Consider the following 13914-nt stretch of genomic DNA (forward strand, 5'->3'; position numbering starts at 1 on the left):
TTCAGCTTATCTTAGTAGCATACCTGAAAACCTCCCCTTGGTGTTTAACTGTAAAGCCAGTTATTTTAACGTATTTACTTAGCAGCTTTGTTGGGAACTTTAGTCTTTCTAGAAGGAATTATGGGTTCCTTCTCATTCCACTTGCTCTCTTCCACTGGGTTATTTATTGGCCTCGAGAAGTTCTATGAGTAGTGCTTTAACTTCTCCTAGATGGCATTGTATGGCATTGTATCCTGGCTTCTTGATTTACTCTCCTTTCAAGTTTCTCTGACCCGATCGCCCACTTTTCTTGTTCTTTCTTTCACTGGCAGTTTCATAACTAAGTTGCCTCCTTGCCATCAAGAGGTCAGGTAGAGTGTGGACATAGGACTGCAGGGACAGAATGAGTGCTTGTAGAGCTGCAAGGCCACTGTGATGGATAGGACTCCTGCAGTCACTCCCATAGATATTACTGTAGAGTAGCAATTGTCCTTCATATATGGGTCCTTCAAAATTCAAGGTCTGCCAGCTGCCTTTAATTTGTAGGCATACTCAAACATTTTTATGACCACACCTAAATGTGAAGAGGGAGAAAGATGTTGAATTGATTCCTACAAACATTTAAAAGGAGCGTAGTTAAAATGTCAATAGTAGTCTGGCTAAAGATAATGAAAAGTCTACCTTTAAAAAAAAAAAAACTGATCACAGTGCATGATTTCTTTACAAGTAGTCAATCATTTAGATTGCAAACACTAACCACTGACTACTTCTTAATGTTCTTTTAAAATTATTTCAAGAGTGCTCACAGATATCTGAGAACATCTTTTAGTCACAGATAAATACACCTTTTGAGATGCAATAGAATGCCAGTGCAGAAAGTATATATGAAATGAGGCTGAAACTTTGTAATTATTTATTGTACAGTGGCATTTTAGTGATAAGCAGTATTTGGTTATGTTTCTATGCCAAAGGAAAGAAGATAATTCTCAGCTGTTTAATTTAAATTTGAAACTTACAAAGAAATCCATATGCTAGCCGGTTAATAGAATTCCTGTTAGATTTTTCTAAATTGTATACCAGGTTTATATGAAAAAAAAATTTTTTCCCTTTTATTTCTCTGCCAATAGCATTAAAAAAATACTGTTCCCAAATCTTCATTCATTTTAGTACAGCTATTTTCCCAATTTCTTGGATTGTAAACTGGCAAGACTCATCAGAATGTAAGGGGTTGGTATTGTTTTTGTTTCCTTTTCCCCCCTTGCCCCTAGTGTTCAGCTCTGATGTTAAGTCATTCTTTCACTTATGGTTAAAATGAGACATGCATGGGTGATTTGCACTTAACTGCTCGCCTCCACACACACAAATGCCTAAGCTTCACATCTAATCGTGATTCATGCCTTATGCCAGACTCTTGCTGTCATCCCAGCATCAGCAGATGGTGGGACAAGACCCCCTGGGGCAGTCTGCCCCAGCATTCTGGGGTTATACATCTTCTGGTAGCAATGGTCAGAAAAGGAAGGATTTTAATATGGCAAATTGAGTTCAGTTCTTTTTGGCTTCTTGGGGGAAGAAAATCAAGTAATGGAAATTTGGTGTCTGATTTTCAGGTGGTATCTTAAAAACTTATTTTTTAGTCCAAGAAACAAAATAAAAGCAAAACATCACATTATATTTTATACATATATAAAATTGTCCTTGCTGAAAGGACAGCTTCTGTGTTTAAGTCCCATCATGGGTAGTTTATGTTTGTAATAATCTGAATTATGAGAAACATAGAAACTGCACACAGAAGGGTAGGTTTCTCTATTCATGCTTAAGTTTTCTGTTCTAAAAAAACAAAAACAAAAACCAGTGGATGCCAGGTAAAACACATGTCAATTTGTTAGTGTCATAGAATCTGAAGTAGCTATTTATTCTCTGTGATTAGTATGATTAGTGACTTTAGACAAGTTTACTTCATTTTTCTGGGCTCTGTTTCTTCACTTAATAAATAGGGTTATTTTAAAGTATCTCCAAAATTTCCTTTTTATTTTACTACATAAATATAAGAAACTAAAATAATATTTGCTGTATGAAAATGTACTAGGCTTATGATAGCAACAGGAAGTGCATAGATGGAGTTTCAACATGGGATAATCTTGGTTACTTCATCTATAGTACTAATGTCTTAGGTGAGCACACAGATAACCAGTTGCAAATAACTTTTTTTAAGGTAATAAATCCATGGAAGTATAATTTTCCATATAACTTTCTATTTCTTCGGAACCATTTCACAGTTCTCGCTTCTTTTGATAATGTTAAGAGAGTGTTAAAGGTTCTTTAGCTCAGAATCCTGCATAGTCAAGGGGTGCACAGAACAGTGGTTTTTAACTTTTTTGACCAGACCCTATAATTAGAAATACATTTTACATGGAGTAGTACATGTGCATACATGTAGTTCAAACCAAAGTTGCACTGTTTTACCTTATTATGGGCAAAATTTTTTTCTATTTTGTTGTTGTTGCAGATGTTAATTTTGTTTCTCTTTGTAAGAAATTACTGGTTCTTGTTCACCAAGCCAGAGTTCCTAATGGATTGGGACCCACAATTTGGAAAACACTATACTAAACAATCAGTACTTACTATAAAGAAATACATTATTTGGGGGGGGTAGACTTTCAAATTATTAAAAATGATTTTCCTATTCTGTGTTGATCACAACAGCTGCCATTTACTTAACAAGCAGTCTTTAGAGTTCCCTCTTATTTGTATGTATATCCAAAGGATGTAAAGGATATAGGGGACTGAATTTAAATTGGATGTTTTAATGAGCTTTATAACTCTCTAAATACATGCCATTCCTCTTCATTGTTTAGAATCAAATAGTAATTTTAAGTTTTATTTCCTTGAGTTTTTCTTTACTTCCATCATCATTCCAGTGTTCTTACTGTCTTTTAATAGGTCATGCTTTCAATAACAGGTACATGAGTGGCTTGGTTTCATAGAAAGGCTATTTGTATTTTAACAAAGAAGAGAAAGAAAGAAGTAGGGGACTCTTATATTTCTATATCAACAAATAGAGTTCTGAACACCATGGCCTTATTGCTGTTTACTATTTCTCTTCTTCATTAGTGGTCATTTGAATGAGTTATATGAAAAACATAGTAGTCATGGGAACTATATAGTCTCCTCTGTATGATTCCATATGAAATGACATAAGGTGAGTTTTTTGCTCATTTAATTGTCATTAAAAATTACTATAGCATTGTAGGAAACCGTAGAAATTACATATATAATGATATTGCCATTAAGAATTCAGAAGGGAAGTAGAAAAAAAGCATTCCTAGTCTGAATAGACCAGGTTGGAACTAACATTGAAGAGTAAATATGGTGTACAAATGGTATATTCAGAAAAGATTCCTTTATAATCTGACTTTAGATAGACAAAACATTGTATTATAAAGTGTTTTGTGCAAATAAAAACTCAAGGTAAAAGCAGCTTGTTTTTAACTGAAGATTATAAATACATATTTATATAAATGTATATAGATAAAGTTGTATTAGTGTTGAAGATTTTCATTTAAGGTCTTTGTATGTATCTCTTTCAGATATGGAAACGAGTGAAAAAATCCAAGGAAGTGGAATACTTCAGCTGTTTGCAAGTCTGTTGATTCCACAGTCTTCCTGCACAGCCAAAGTAGCTAACATCATAGCAGAAGTAGCCAAAAATGGTGAGGCTTTCCTCAAGAACTTTTCTGCTGGGAACATCTTCAGTTTTACACCTCACTTGTCAGTATGTTTTATTAATTTATGTTTTAATTTTGTAGATTAGACATTGTCCATTTCTTTTTATTTCTCTTTTCTTTGACTTTTTACCATGTAATTGTTGAAAATGACTATAGTTCTAGTCATTCTATTCACATTTCCATTCCTTCAGAGTAGAGTTAAAGGAAAGCCACACCTGTGTCACGGATGTCTTTGGTAATAGGATTCTTGAGCTTGCCTCTGAGTCATTCATCTTCATTGTCACGGGAGAGCTCACCTTTTCCAGTGTGTATGTTGGTTTGTATTATACCCAGATAAATTTCCCCTTCTTTTCAGGGAGGTGGGGGGTCTGACCTATTCTCCTAACATTGGCACCTGGCACCTGACTGCAGCAGTGCAGCTGGAATTTATGTTCTGTTTCCTGCACTCACCTACGTGGGACACATTTATTTCTTAAGTCTCCATGTAAGAATACTATGGAAAAACAGCAATGACAGCAAAATTTAGATTATGTAATAGCTAATCCATCCTATTAGAGATGGTTTCTATCTAATGAGAGATTCTTTGGAAGAACTGTATTTTACCAGAAATATTTGCACGTGATTTTTTTTTTTTTTTTAAGATTTTATTTACTTATTTGAAAGAGAGAGAATGAGAGAGAGAGAGCAAGCACATGAGAGCGGGGAGGGTCAGAGGGAGAAGCAGACTCCCTGCCAAGCAGGGAGCCCAATGCGGGACTCGATCCTGGGACTCCAGGATCATGACCTGAGCCGAAGGCAGTCACCCAACCAACTGAGCCACCCAGGAGCCCCTGCACGTGATTTTAATTCAGTTTGAGACAAACACTGACTTCTTAAAGCAGTTTTTAAGCATAAGGGAAGGCCATACTTAATGTAACATCTTTAGCGTGCCTCGATTTTCAAAATTTGATATTATTTTTAGGACTTTTATTTTAGCAATTTGCATATATTATAAAGAGAAGAAATTTTTAAAATTCTGGCTTCATTTGTGTAATCAGTATGGCAGGTGGCATTGTAAAGTACCAGTATGTGTTGTTTTTTGGCCCAGTAAGACAATTTGTTCATGTGTGTTACCAAAAAAAAAAAAAATTGCAATGGAATTTTTTCATTTGTTTAGAGGTTCTCAAAATGTCTTTCAGATTCCAATGAGGTTCTGTATTGGTAAATAATTTTCTGGTTGTTAAATGAAAATTGGCCACTTATTGTTTGTATGTCATGTGTAAGCTACTGTAATTATATAATCATTATGCTGTGCTTTGGATTCAAGCTGGTCATAACTGTTCAGATTCCTAGTGGTAGGGGAGTATTTAGTGTGCTTCAAGCAGATTTGAACTGCTCTGAATAGATAGTGATTATCTTGGGATAACAAAGAACTCCTGAAGCAGATCTAGTTTGAGAATGGAACCCCTCTAGACGGTATTTGTTAACCTAGACCAACCACTACCTGAATCTATTCTTAGATGCAATACAGCTTGATTTTTAAGATCAGGTGGTTCATTTTTTTTTAAAGATTTTATTTATTTATTTTAGAGAGAATGAGAAACAGAGAGGATGTGAGAGGGAAGAGGGTCAGAAGGAGAAGCAGACTCCCCGCTGAGCAGGAAGCCTGATGCGGGACTCGATCCTGGAACTCCAGGATCATGACCTGAGCCGAAGGCAGTCGCTTAACCAACTGAGCCATCCAGGCGCCCCTAGGTGGTTCATTTTTTAACTTCATGGGAATTACAGTATACATTTCCAGAAATCAATTTTTTTTTCTTAAAACCTTTTTAGAATGAGTCTACATACTAATTATAACATAGATTCAGAAATTTCGGCTAGTAAATTTTTGTGAAATGAATTTTCATTCCTCTATGATCTTACTTAATAATATCAGTCCTTACAATACTTTGTCACAGTTTCGTGATAATTCTCCTGCTATAGGTTGCTGCTAGTAACACTCTAATGGATGACAGCTATGTTGTAAAGACATAATAGAATTTTTAGAATTTATGCTTCTAATCAGAGGCTTGTTATGGCATATCACTAACCTCTACTGATTAAAATAAATAGAATACATGTAAATACTTATTTCTTGCTTAATCACCACATTGTTTTTGTGATTGGCTGAGAAAGTGAATTAGAATCTTCTTTTAAAAACAAATAATATCTTCAGAAATATAGCATGATCCAACAGAGTACATTGATTGGGCTTGTCTTCTTGTTAGGAACTTGACAATGAAAAAAAGATTATATGAACCAGAGTTAAAAAGAGATTGGAAGTTGATTTGTTCATCTTCACTCTGCTGCACATTTTATGTAACTACAGGGGAGAAATATTGGCATATACTTCTTAGATTGAGGTTAATCTAAAAATATAATTACGTTTACACTTGCACATCCAGAAAACCCTCTAAAAATCAACATACCTGACTGTACTAATGTTCAAAATCCAGAGGATTAGCAAGAAGTTTCATGGGCAGGTTTAATGTGGGAGCATAGCTATGAGCATAAATTATAGGATTATTTTATAATAATTATTATATAATATTTTATATTTTATAATATATAATATAATAATTATAGTTTTATTTTATGCACATGAGAAAACAGGTTAAATATCTTGGCTATCTTTACAGCTAGTAGGTGGTACAGCTGCGATTCAAACACTTACGTGATAATAGTTGGAATTTATGCTTCACTTTGTCTCTTCTGCTTTACTTCTCTTCAGTAAATGAGATTTTATGATAGAAGTGGAAAGTGTACTAGTGGTCTGAATGCAGGGTTAGCAGCATATGACCTGAAAGATTAGGCTGATAAATGAAGTTAAAATGTGTAAAAAGCAAACAAAAGGTGAACTACTTTGTATCTCTTTATCTAGTCCTCCAAAACAATAGTTGCCTGCCTTGGACCATCAGCATCAGATTCACTAAGAACTGATTAGGATACAAATTCTTGGATCCTCCCACTTAGACCTACTGAATCAGGAACTCTAGGACTGGGGCCTGCCTGCCGTCTGTTTTAACAAGTCTTCCAGGTGATTCTCATGCCTATAAAGCTTGAGAACCAAATCGCAGTCTAAAGTAATACAGAATCAGTAATTTGGATCAATATTAAGCCTTTTCCCCCCAATCTGTGCTTTATCAGATTGTAAGTGTTTATAAAACTTTTCCCCTAGAATGCTCTGAACAAAAGAGTTTAAGTGTACACCCAGGATGAACTAGAGAGGCCACCACTAGAAACAGGGAAGTCTCCTGCTTTGTCTTGTAAATTTATTTGCTTTAATTTTGTCCTCTACTCCATAACAAGGATATGTTGATTTTAGTATTAAATATATGTATGCTCTAGAAAAGTTGTTGAATAAAATTGATACTACCCCCCCCAACCAGAGAAATTCACCAGGTTGTCACGTAGCTAGCTTTAAGTATACCTTGATATTGCAGTGTTGGAAGCTTAACCTCAGTCATTTTGTAAGAATTAGTTACAGTTACCAGTATTAACTTTTATTTTTTAACAAAAGGCAATACAGTATAAATGAAAAATGTCAATTCAGCAACCTATGTATAAAAGTCACTGGTTCTTATGTATTCATGCCTCATAGTTGTCCTTGTTGTTCTAAAGAAAAACATAAAAAGTTAAGAGTTAATAATAATAGGAAGCTTATTAGAGAAAATTCAAATTCTGAATATACATTACTATTTAGTCTAACATTGAGGTAGACTCTAACACTCAATGTTTTTATTTGGCTTATAGAGTTAAAAAAGTTTTAATAAAATAGATTTGGGTCCTTCAGGCAGCTGAAAATGGGGAAAGTATGTATATGTAAGGCTTTTAATATTTGATAAGCAGATTATAAAAAGTAGATTTTATAAAAAGAAAACTATTTTATGATTTTCATCACAGTGCTGTACTTCATGATGATGCTGAATGAGTATATAATTCAAGTAGGTTTGGGAAAGTAAAAGCAAAAAAGAAAGGAATACTGGATTCAGAAAGAAATAGAAATATTCTATCAAGCATTTATTGAGTGTTTCACTACAAAGGAAAAAAAATACTCTTCAGTAGAAATCAACTTTATGTTAATGAATTTGGGTTGATATTGAGATAGAGCAATGCCTATTCCTTGAACCTCTATATTGAATTTCTATATTGAAGTCCACACATTATGCAAAAAACAAAATGAATTTTATCTTGTATAGACACACATAGAAGCATACAAGTACTTAGTGGTTTCTGCCTTCTGTTGCATAATGGCTTCCACTGACTGGTTTCTTCACTCACTATCATTCTCTATGTATCTTACTTTGAGCCTTAGCCTGACAGTCCTTCCCTCATTCCCCAGGAACTTTTCGGTTCTCCAGAGTTCAAATTACCAAGAGAGGATCTGATTTTTTTTTTTTTTTTTTTTAAGTTCATTGCTGTTGTCCTGTTTAGCAGATTTTTTGAACTAGAACATCTGATAGGCTATTGGCCACCCTGTATATAGTCTGGACTCGAGTCAGAGTCTAACCAGCTATGATCAGGTAACAGGTTTATGTAGTATGAACTAGGGATGTGGGTCGTGGGAATCCCTTTGAACAAGGATGACTGTCACAGCCGTTCATTCTGTAGCCTCTATAATATTATATATATAATATATATAAATAAATAATATATAATGAAATATATTTTAAACATATTCCTTATAAGTTCCTGGTATGTTTTTATATCTATCCATGTAAAGTAGGTAACTTCATGTCTTTAAAACTAGCTAAAGGGCGCCTGGGTGGCTCAGTCGTTGCGCGTCTGCCTTCGGCTCAGGTCATGATCCCGGGGTCCTGGGATCGAGCCCCGCATCAGGCTCCGTGCTCAGGCAGGAAGCCTGCTTCTCCCTCTCCCACTCCCCCTGCTTGTGTTCCCTCTCTTGCTGTGTCTTTCTCTGTCAAATAAATAAATAAAATCTTTAAAAAAAAAAGAAAAACTAAAGAGGGCTGCACTCCTCAGTTAAAAAGCAAACTGACTGAAAAGCAGAAGGTTTTAGAAGGGAGTTTACTTTTTCCAGGGACTGGCAGTATTGCCTTTACATTGAAAGCTGAGGAATATATTAGTTTTATTTTATTTTTATGTGCTTTTTTAAAAAAATTGAGGCACAATTGACCTAAAATATGGTGTTTGTATGCTTTTGTATAAAAAAAAACAGTTCAGAACAGTTTTATTTGATTCTGCAATTTTTCTGTAATTATTTATTCTCTATCATTTCAAGAATAACTGGAGCTATTGATTGTACCATCAGAATTTTGAAAGATATGTTGATATCATATAGACCATTAGAGCATCAAAGCAAAGAAAAATAGTAGCTCATCAGTGTTGCCATCGCCTGAAGAATAGCAACAACAAACCAAACAAGCAAAACAATAAAATATAACAACAGGTTCCATTTATGAAATAAGAGTGCAAATCAGACTATTCCTAAATTTCTTATTTTAGTAGTTACTTCACTGTTGGAAACTAGGCATAGGGAAAGGTAGGAAAGATAATGAATATCTATCTTTAAATTGATTAATTTGAGTTGGTGACATGTTATTTTAAGATTTGAACTATATAAAGATCCTAAAGTGATCATTAACTTAAGAGGTAGACAAATAGATTGATGTGTCATCCCCTATAGAAGATGGTCATTGAATTCTTGAAAGTACATATAGCATAAATCGTTTTCCCAATAGGGAAAACTCCCAATAGGGAGTTAAAACAAACAAACAAACAAACATCAACAGTAGACTTGAAGATTAACTTTAGAAGTAAGAAGTATTTCTTAAATCTTGGAAGTTTAAATTACAGAGAGTTTTCGATAATACAATGGTAAGTAAGTAAGAGATGTAATAGGAATGCAATCCTTTGTTTAAGTAGAGAGGAATACCTCTGTGATTCATAGCTATGTCATGGGGAAAAGAAGTAGTTTCAGTGGTAACAGCTCACATAACAGCCCTATATGATGTGCTCTAGGAATTTGAAAATGAAGAAAAAAAGAGAGGGAAGATTTCTTATGATGGATGGTACTTGTGGAACAAACTTAAGGAGTTGACCGCCTTGAAAGTAATAGTGAATAGACAATGATTTTTTTTTTAGTAGGATGGGTTATAGGTTGAGGAATTAGGTCTGTGTTGACTAAGTTGCTTGACTAGTACATCCTACAGTAAGTCATGATGTCCAAAATGATAGTTCTCATATTATTTGGAGAACTTGCATTAATTGGGTATCATTATTATCCTTTAATTTTGTAGTAGTCCATCATGAGACACTGTAAAAAAGTTTATGTCTAGTCATCATGACTATGATATCATTGGGGGACAATAAATTTGAGAAAGGTTTACTATAGAACTAAAGAAAAATGAGTGGGAAATATAAGAAAACTTAACATTTGGTACTTGAGACCTATGAATGTGTGGGTATAACAGCAGATGTGAGTGATCCATAAAAATAAAGAGTAGGAATTAAGGAATAGATGATTTTACTAGGTCTTAGCCACTGAAAAGGACCTATTATTTGTTTTTTGTTTTTTTTAAAGATTTTTTTGATTTATTTATGTGACAGAGAGAGACACAGCGAGAGAGGGAACACTGTGACTATCACTCTGAATGGGAGAAGGAGAAGCAGGCTTCCCATGGAGCTGGGAGCCCGATGCGGGGCTCGATCCCAGAACCCTGGGATCATGACCTGAGCCGAAGGCAGACGCTTAACAACTGAGCCACCCAGGCGCCCCAGGACCTATTATTTGTAATGATACACTTGAACCTTTAAAAAATATTTCGTCTTTTTAGAGAACATATAGTGAAAAAAGAGAGCGAGAACATGTGAAAATTTGCACAATTTGATGGCTTAGTTTATAACTGTAGTACTTTAATTATCACGCTCATGGAAAGAACTTTGCCAGTGTTTCCGTCATCATATATTGCTTCCCAAGCACATTCATTACTATGAGAAGATAGTGATCAATTAGGTATAATGAAAGTTAATTAAAAATCTTTTGGGTTTATGACAGAGACTGTCAACAAAGAAAAATATGACCCCACTCATTTTGTGTACTTATTTCACTAAGTATTTAGTGGAGTTATAATGGTACTTTTGAACAGAATGTACTCTTCAAATGGTAAGCCATGTTAAACCTTTTAATAGTAGGTAGGTATTTTATTAAAGGACATGATTATGTAAATTGTGAATTTTTAGATTTTTAATTACCTATGTCTCTTATTTTCAGAATTTATGCGTATTCCGTGTGTGGATGCTGGATTGATTTCACCACTGGTGCAGCTGCTAACTAGCAAAGACCAGGAAGTGCTACTTCAAACGGGCAGGGCTCTAGGAAACATATGTTACGATAGCCGTAAGTGTTGAAATATCAATGATACACTTAAAAACTTTTTTTTAAGAATTACGGTTTTGAGACCAATTTCACTTTTAGTTGTTAGCACTGTCTTTTTTAGACTAAGACACTAACATGGGCCAATATGACTTAGTTCTGCTTACTCAGCAGAACCAGTAGAAATTTGGGTCATAGCATTCTTAACTAGGAAGTTAAGGAAATGAATTCTTTTCCTCTGCTATCACAAATAATACTTTTGGAGGAAAGTAAGTCAATTTCTAAGAAATTGGGGCTTTTAGTTTTAGAAAAAATACATGTTATCTTTTCAGTTAGATTTTATTGAAGTTCTGTCTCTGAATGAGAATGCTTATGAACACAGTTTTTTAAAGTATCTAAGCCTGTCCAAATAAATTTTTAATTACTTGCAATTCAGTATATCCATTCATAAAAACCGTCATCTTCTCAAAAGCTACATTGGCCCACTGCATTTGCATTGACTCCATTCCTATTTGTCATAATGTCACACTGTCATCCTCACGACCTTCTATAATACACTGCTCTGCCAGATAGAGAGAAAGCAAGAACTTGGGTATGGGTATATTACAAAATTTTCTACTTCTCCTCTCCACGTTTATATAAATAAAATACAGAAAAAGCTTGAGTATATTCAGTTTAATTAGCCTTATCCTGGATTTTCCTTAGACTTATATTTTCTGAGCCAAAAACACATACTTTAACATTTACCTTTAAAATCTCCTAGGAATTTAGTTCTATTTATTTAACTAGGATAACTCTTACTGTTTATTTTCCCCATTGATGTCATGCACAAAAGACATAGCCCTTTTATAATAGGCAGTGCTTCAAAAAGTTATTTATGCATGTAAGCCAGATAGAAAATAATGTCATGAACATACTTATGGTAAAAGAAAGAAGTAGAAAAAAGACTGAAACTACAACTTTTCAGTTATAATTTGTAGCATTAATGGTAAGGCCAGCCTCATTGATTCTTCTTTCCTTACTTTTTCTGGAACATTATATATTATATCTGAGGATGTGGATGTCTTAATATGAATTTTAGCTTATAGCTTCTAGTCCCCAATACTGGTTATAAATTTATCTACTGTTCCTTCATTCCTGTGCCTTTTATCCTAGGATATTAGCTTTACTTATAAACTTCTGGTACTTTATGTTTATAACTTTGCATTATTATATAGGATTTTTTTAAACATCATGGCTTATTATAATATTAGCTTTCCAGAGTGAACCATTTAAGATACATTTTATATGATTAATTTTAACAATATATACTAAAAAAGCCTCTACAGAGTTATAGTCAAAGATTGATGGCATGTATTTGGAGAGCATTGATTATTACTATGTTTATTCTTATCCTCTGTGTATATTACTAGAGCTTAAGTCTATCATAAGTATTCTTTAATCCTTGTTCTGTTTAATTATTCTTAAATTATGCATTGTTTAACCATAGGAAATAACTGTTTTGAGTACTTTTTTCCTGGACTTTCCCTTAGTTTTGGCACAGTACAAGAAACACTCATACTGATTCTTGTCTCATATTGCTGTGATTTTTATGGGCACAGAGTAATTTATTTCCTGTGTACTCTAAGGAGCCTTGAAGTTAGGGTAATAAATGTGTAGTTAATAAGATTATCATTTTGATGAAACTAAAGTCCATTATTATAGTGTTTATCATATCTGTTTGCTCTGTTCTTATGAGGTATACAGTATAAAGTCTGTGGATGTGCTTTAGGCTATGAAGTTAATTTTTTTGTTTCATTTATTTATAAATATTTATAACCACTTCATTTTCACTTAATTCAGTGTAATTTATAGTTAAGTAGAAAATTAAGCATAGCAAATACAGGCCATTTTCTATACTTGTAAACCTTGTTTAAGGAAAATGAAGTTAGTAGTCTTAAGAATGAATAAATAAGAAGGAACGATTTATTATTGTAAGTCATGTGAAAAATGTGTTCGTTGTGCCATGCTATCTTGTGCATATAATTTCCATAAGCCTGTATGCTTTCTTATCCTTTCATTTGAAATTAAATCTCTGTGAACTTCTCAGTGATTTTTTCAGAATAATTGTAGGGAAAGTATAGCACTTTTATTTGAATTATAAGAATGATATTTTATATCTGTAAATGATAATGCTGTGTGGCTGATTTGTGAATTTACTTGAAATGCATTTCTCATTATATTTTGTGACAATTGGGAGTTTGAAAGAACCCAGAAATTAGATTTCTCTTTTTAAAAAGTATTAATAGCTTCTATTTTAATTAATTAACCTTATTCCCTCTCAAGAATGTAATGCTTCGTTCTTAAAAGGAAGATTGAAAACTCCGCATGACACCTTTATAAATACAATACATATGTTCTTATAAGTAACATATGTTTTAAAATTCACATTTGTGTTTTATCAAACTTTCCTGTCAGACTAATTAGTTTTCTTATATTTTATGATGTACTCCAAATGGAGAATTTTTTAACGTAGATTTATTCAGAATGATACTGGGCTTACAATAGATACGAAAGCCAATGTAGGCAAAAAGCACCAGAAGGCATTCACTATTAGAGATAGAAATTTGAGTAATATATATGTATTTTATGGATTTATATTTTAACCCTTAAAAAGTAAAGCAGTTGCTAGCATATTTCAGTTAACACAGTTTACTTGAAAGGAGGAGAGCTCCAATTGTAAAAGGAATTACACTTGCCATAAAATCCATGGAAATCTTTTGAAAAAAGTAGGTCAGATTTCAGTTTTACCAGCTTTGACAGTACCCATTTTAGGAACTCTTCCGAATGGAAGGAAACTCTTATATAACATCAGGT

The 13914-nt window shown here is 33.6% G+C and overlaps 1 protein-coding gene across 3 annotated transcripts in view; it reads left to right on the forward strand.

The window, feature by feature from the left end:
* The window catches only part of RAP1GDS1 (Rap1 GTPase-GDP dissociation stimulator 1), a 158622-nt gene that overhangs the window by 62329 nt on the left and 82379 nt on the right, over positions 1-13914 (forward strand). For all 3 annotated transcript variants that reach the window (XM_032400873.1, XM_032400874.1, XM_032400875.1), the window contains exons 3-4: positions 3567-3689; positions 10957-11082. In XM_032400873.1, the coding sequence (XP_032256764.1) occupies positions 3567-3689; positions 10957-11082 (249 nt within the window). The remainder of the gene's footprint in view (positions 1-3566; positions 3690-10956; positions 11083-13914) is intronic.

This window comes from Phoca vitulina, unplaced genomic scaffold, assembly GCF_004348235.1.
Source record: "Phoca vitulina isolate PV1807 unplaced genomic scaffold, GSC_HSeal_1.0 scaffold3, whole genome shotgun sequence".
Classification (NCBI taxonomy): domain Eukaryota; kingdom Metazoa; phylum Chordata; class Mammalia; order Carnivora; family Phocidae; genus Phoca; species Phoca vitulina.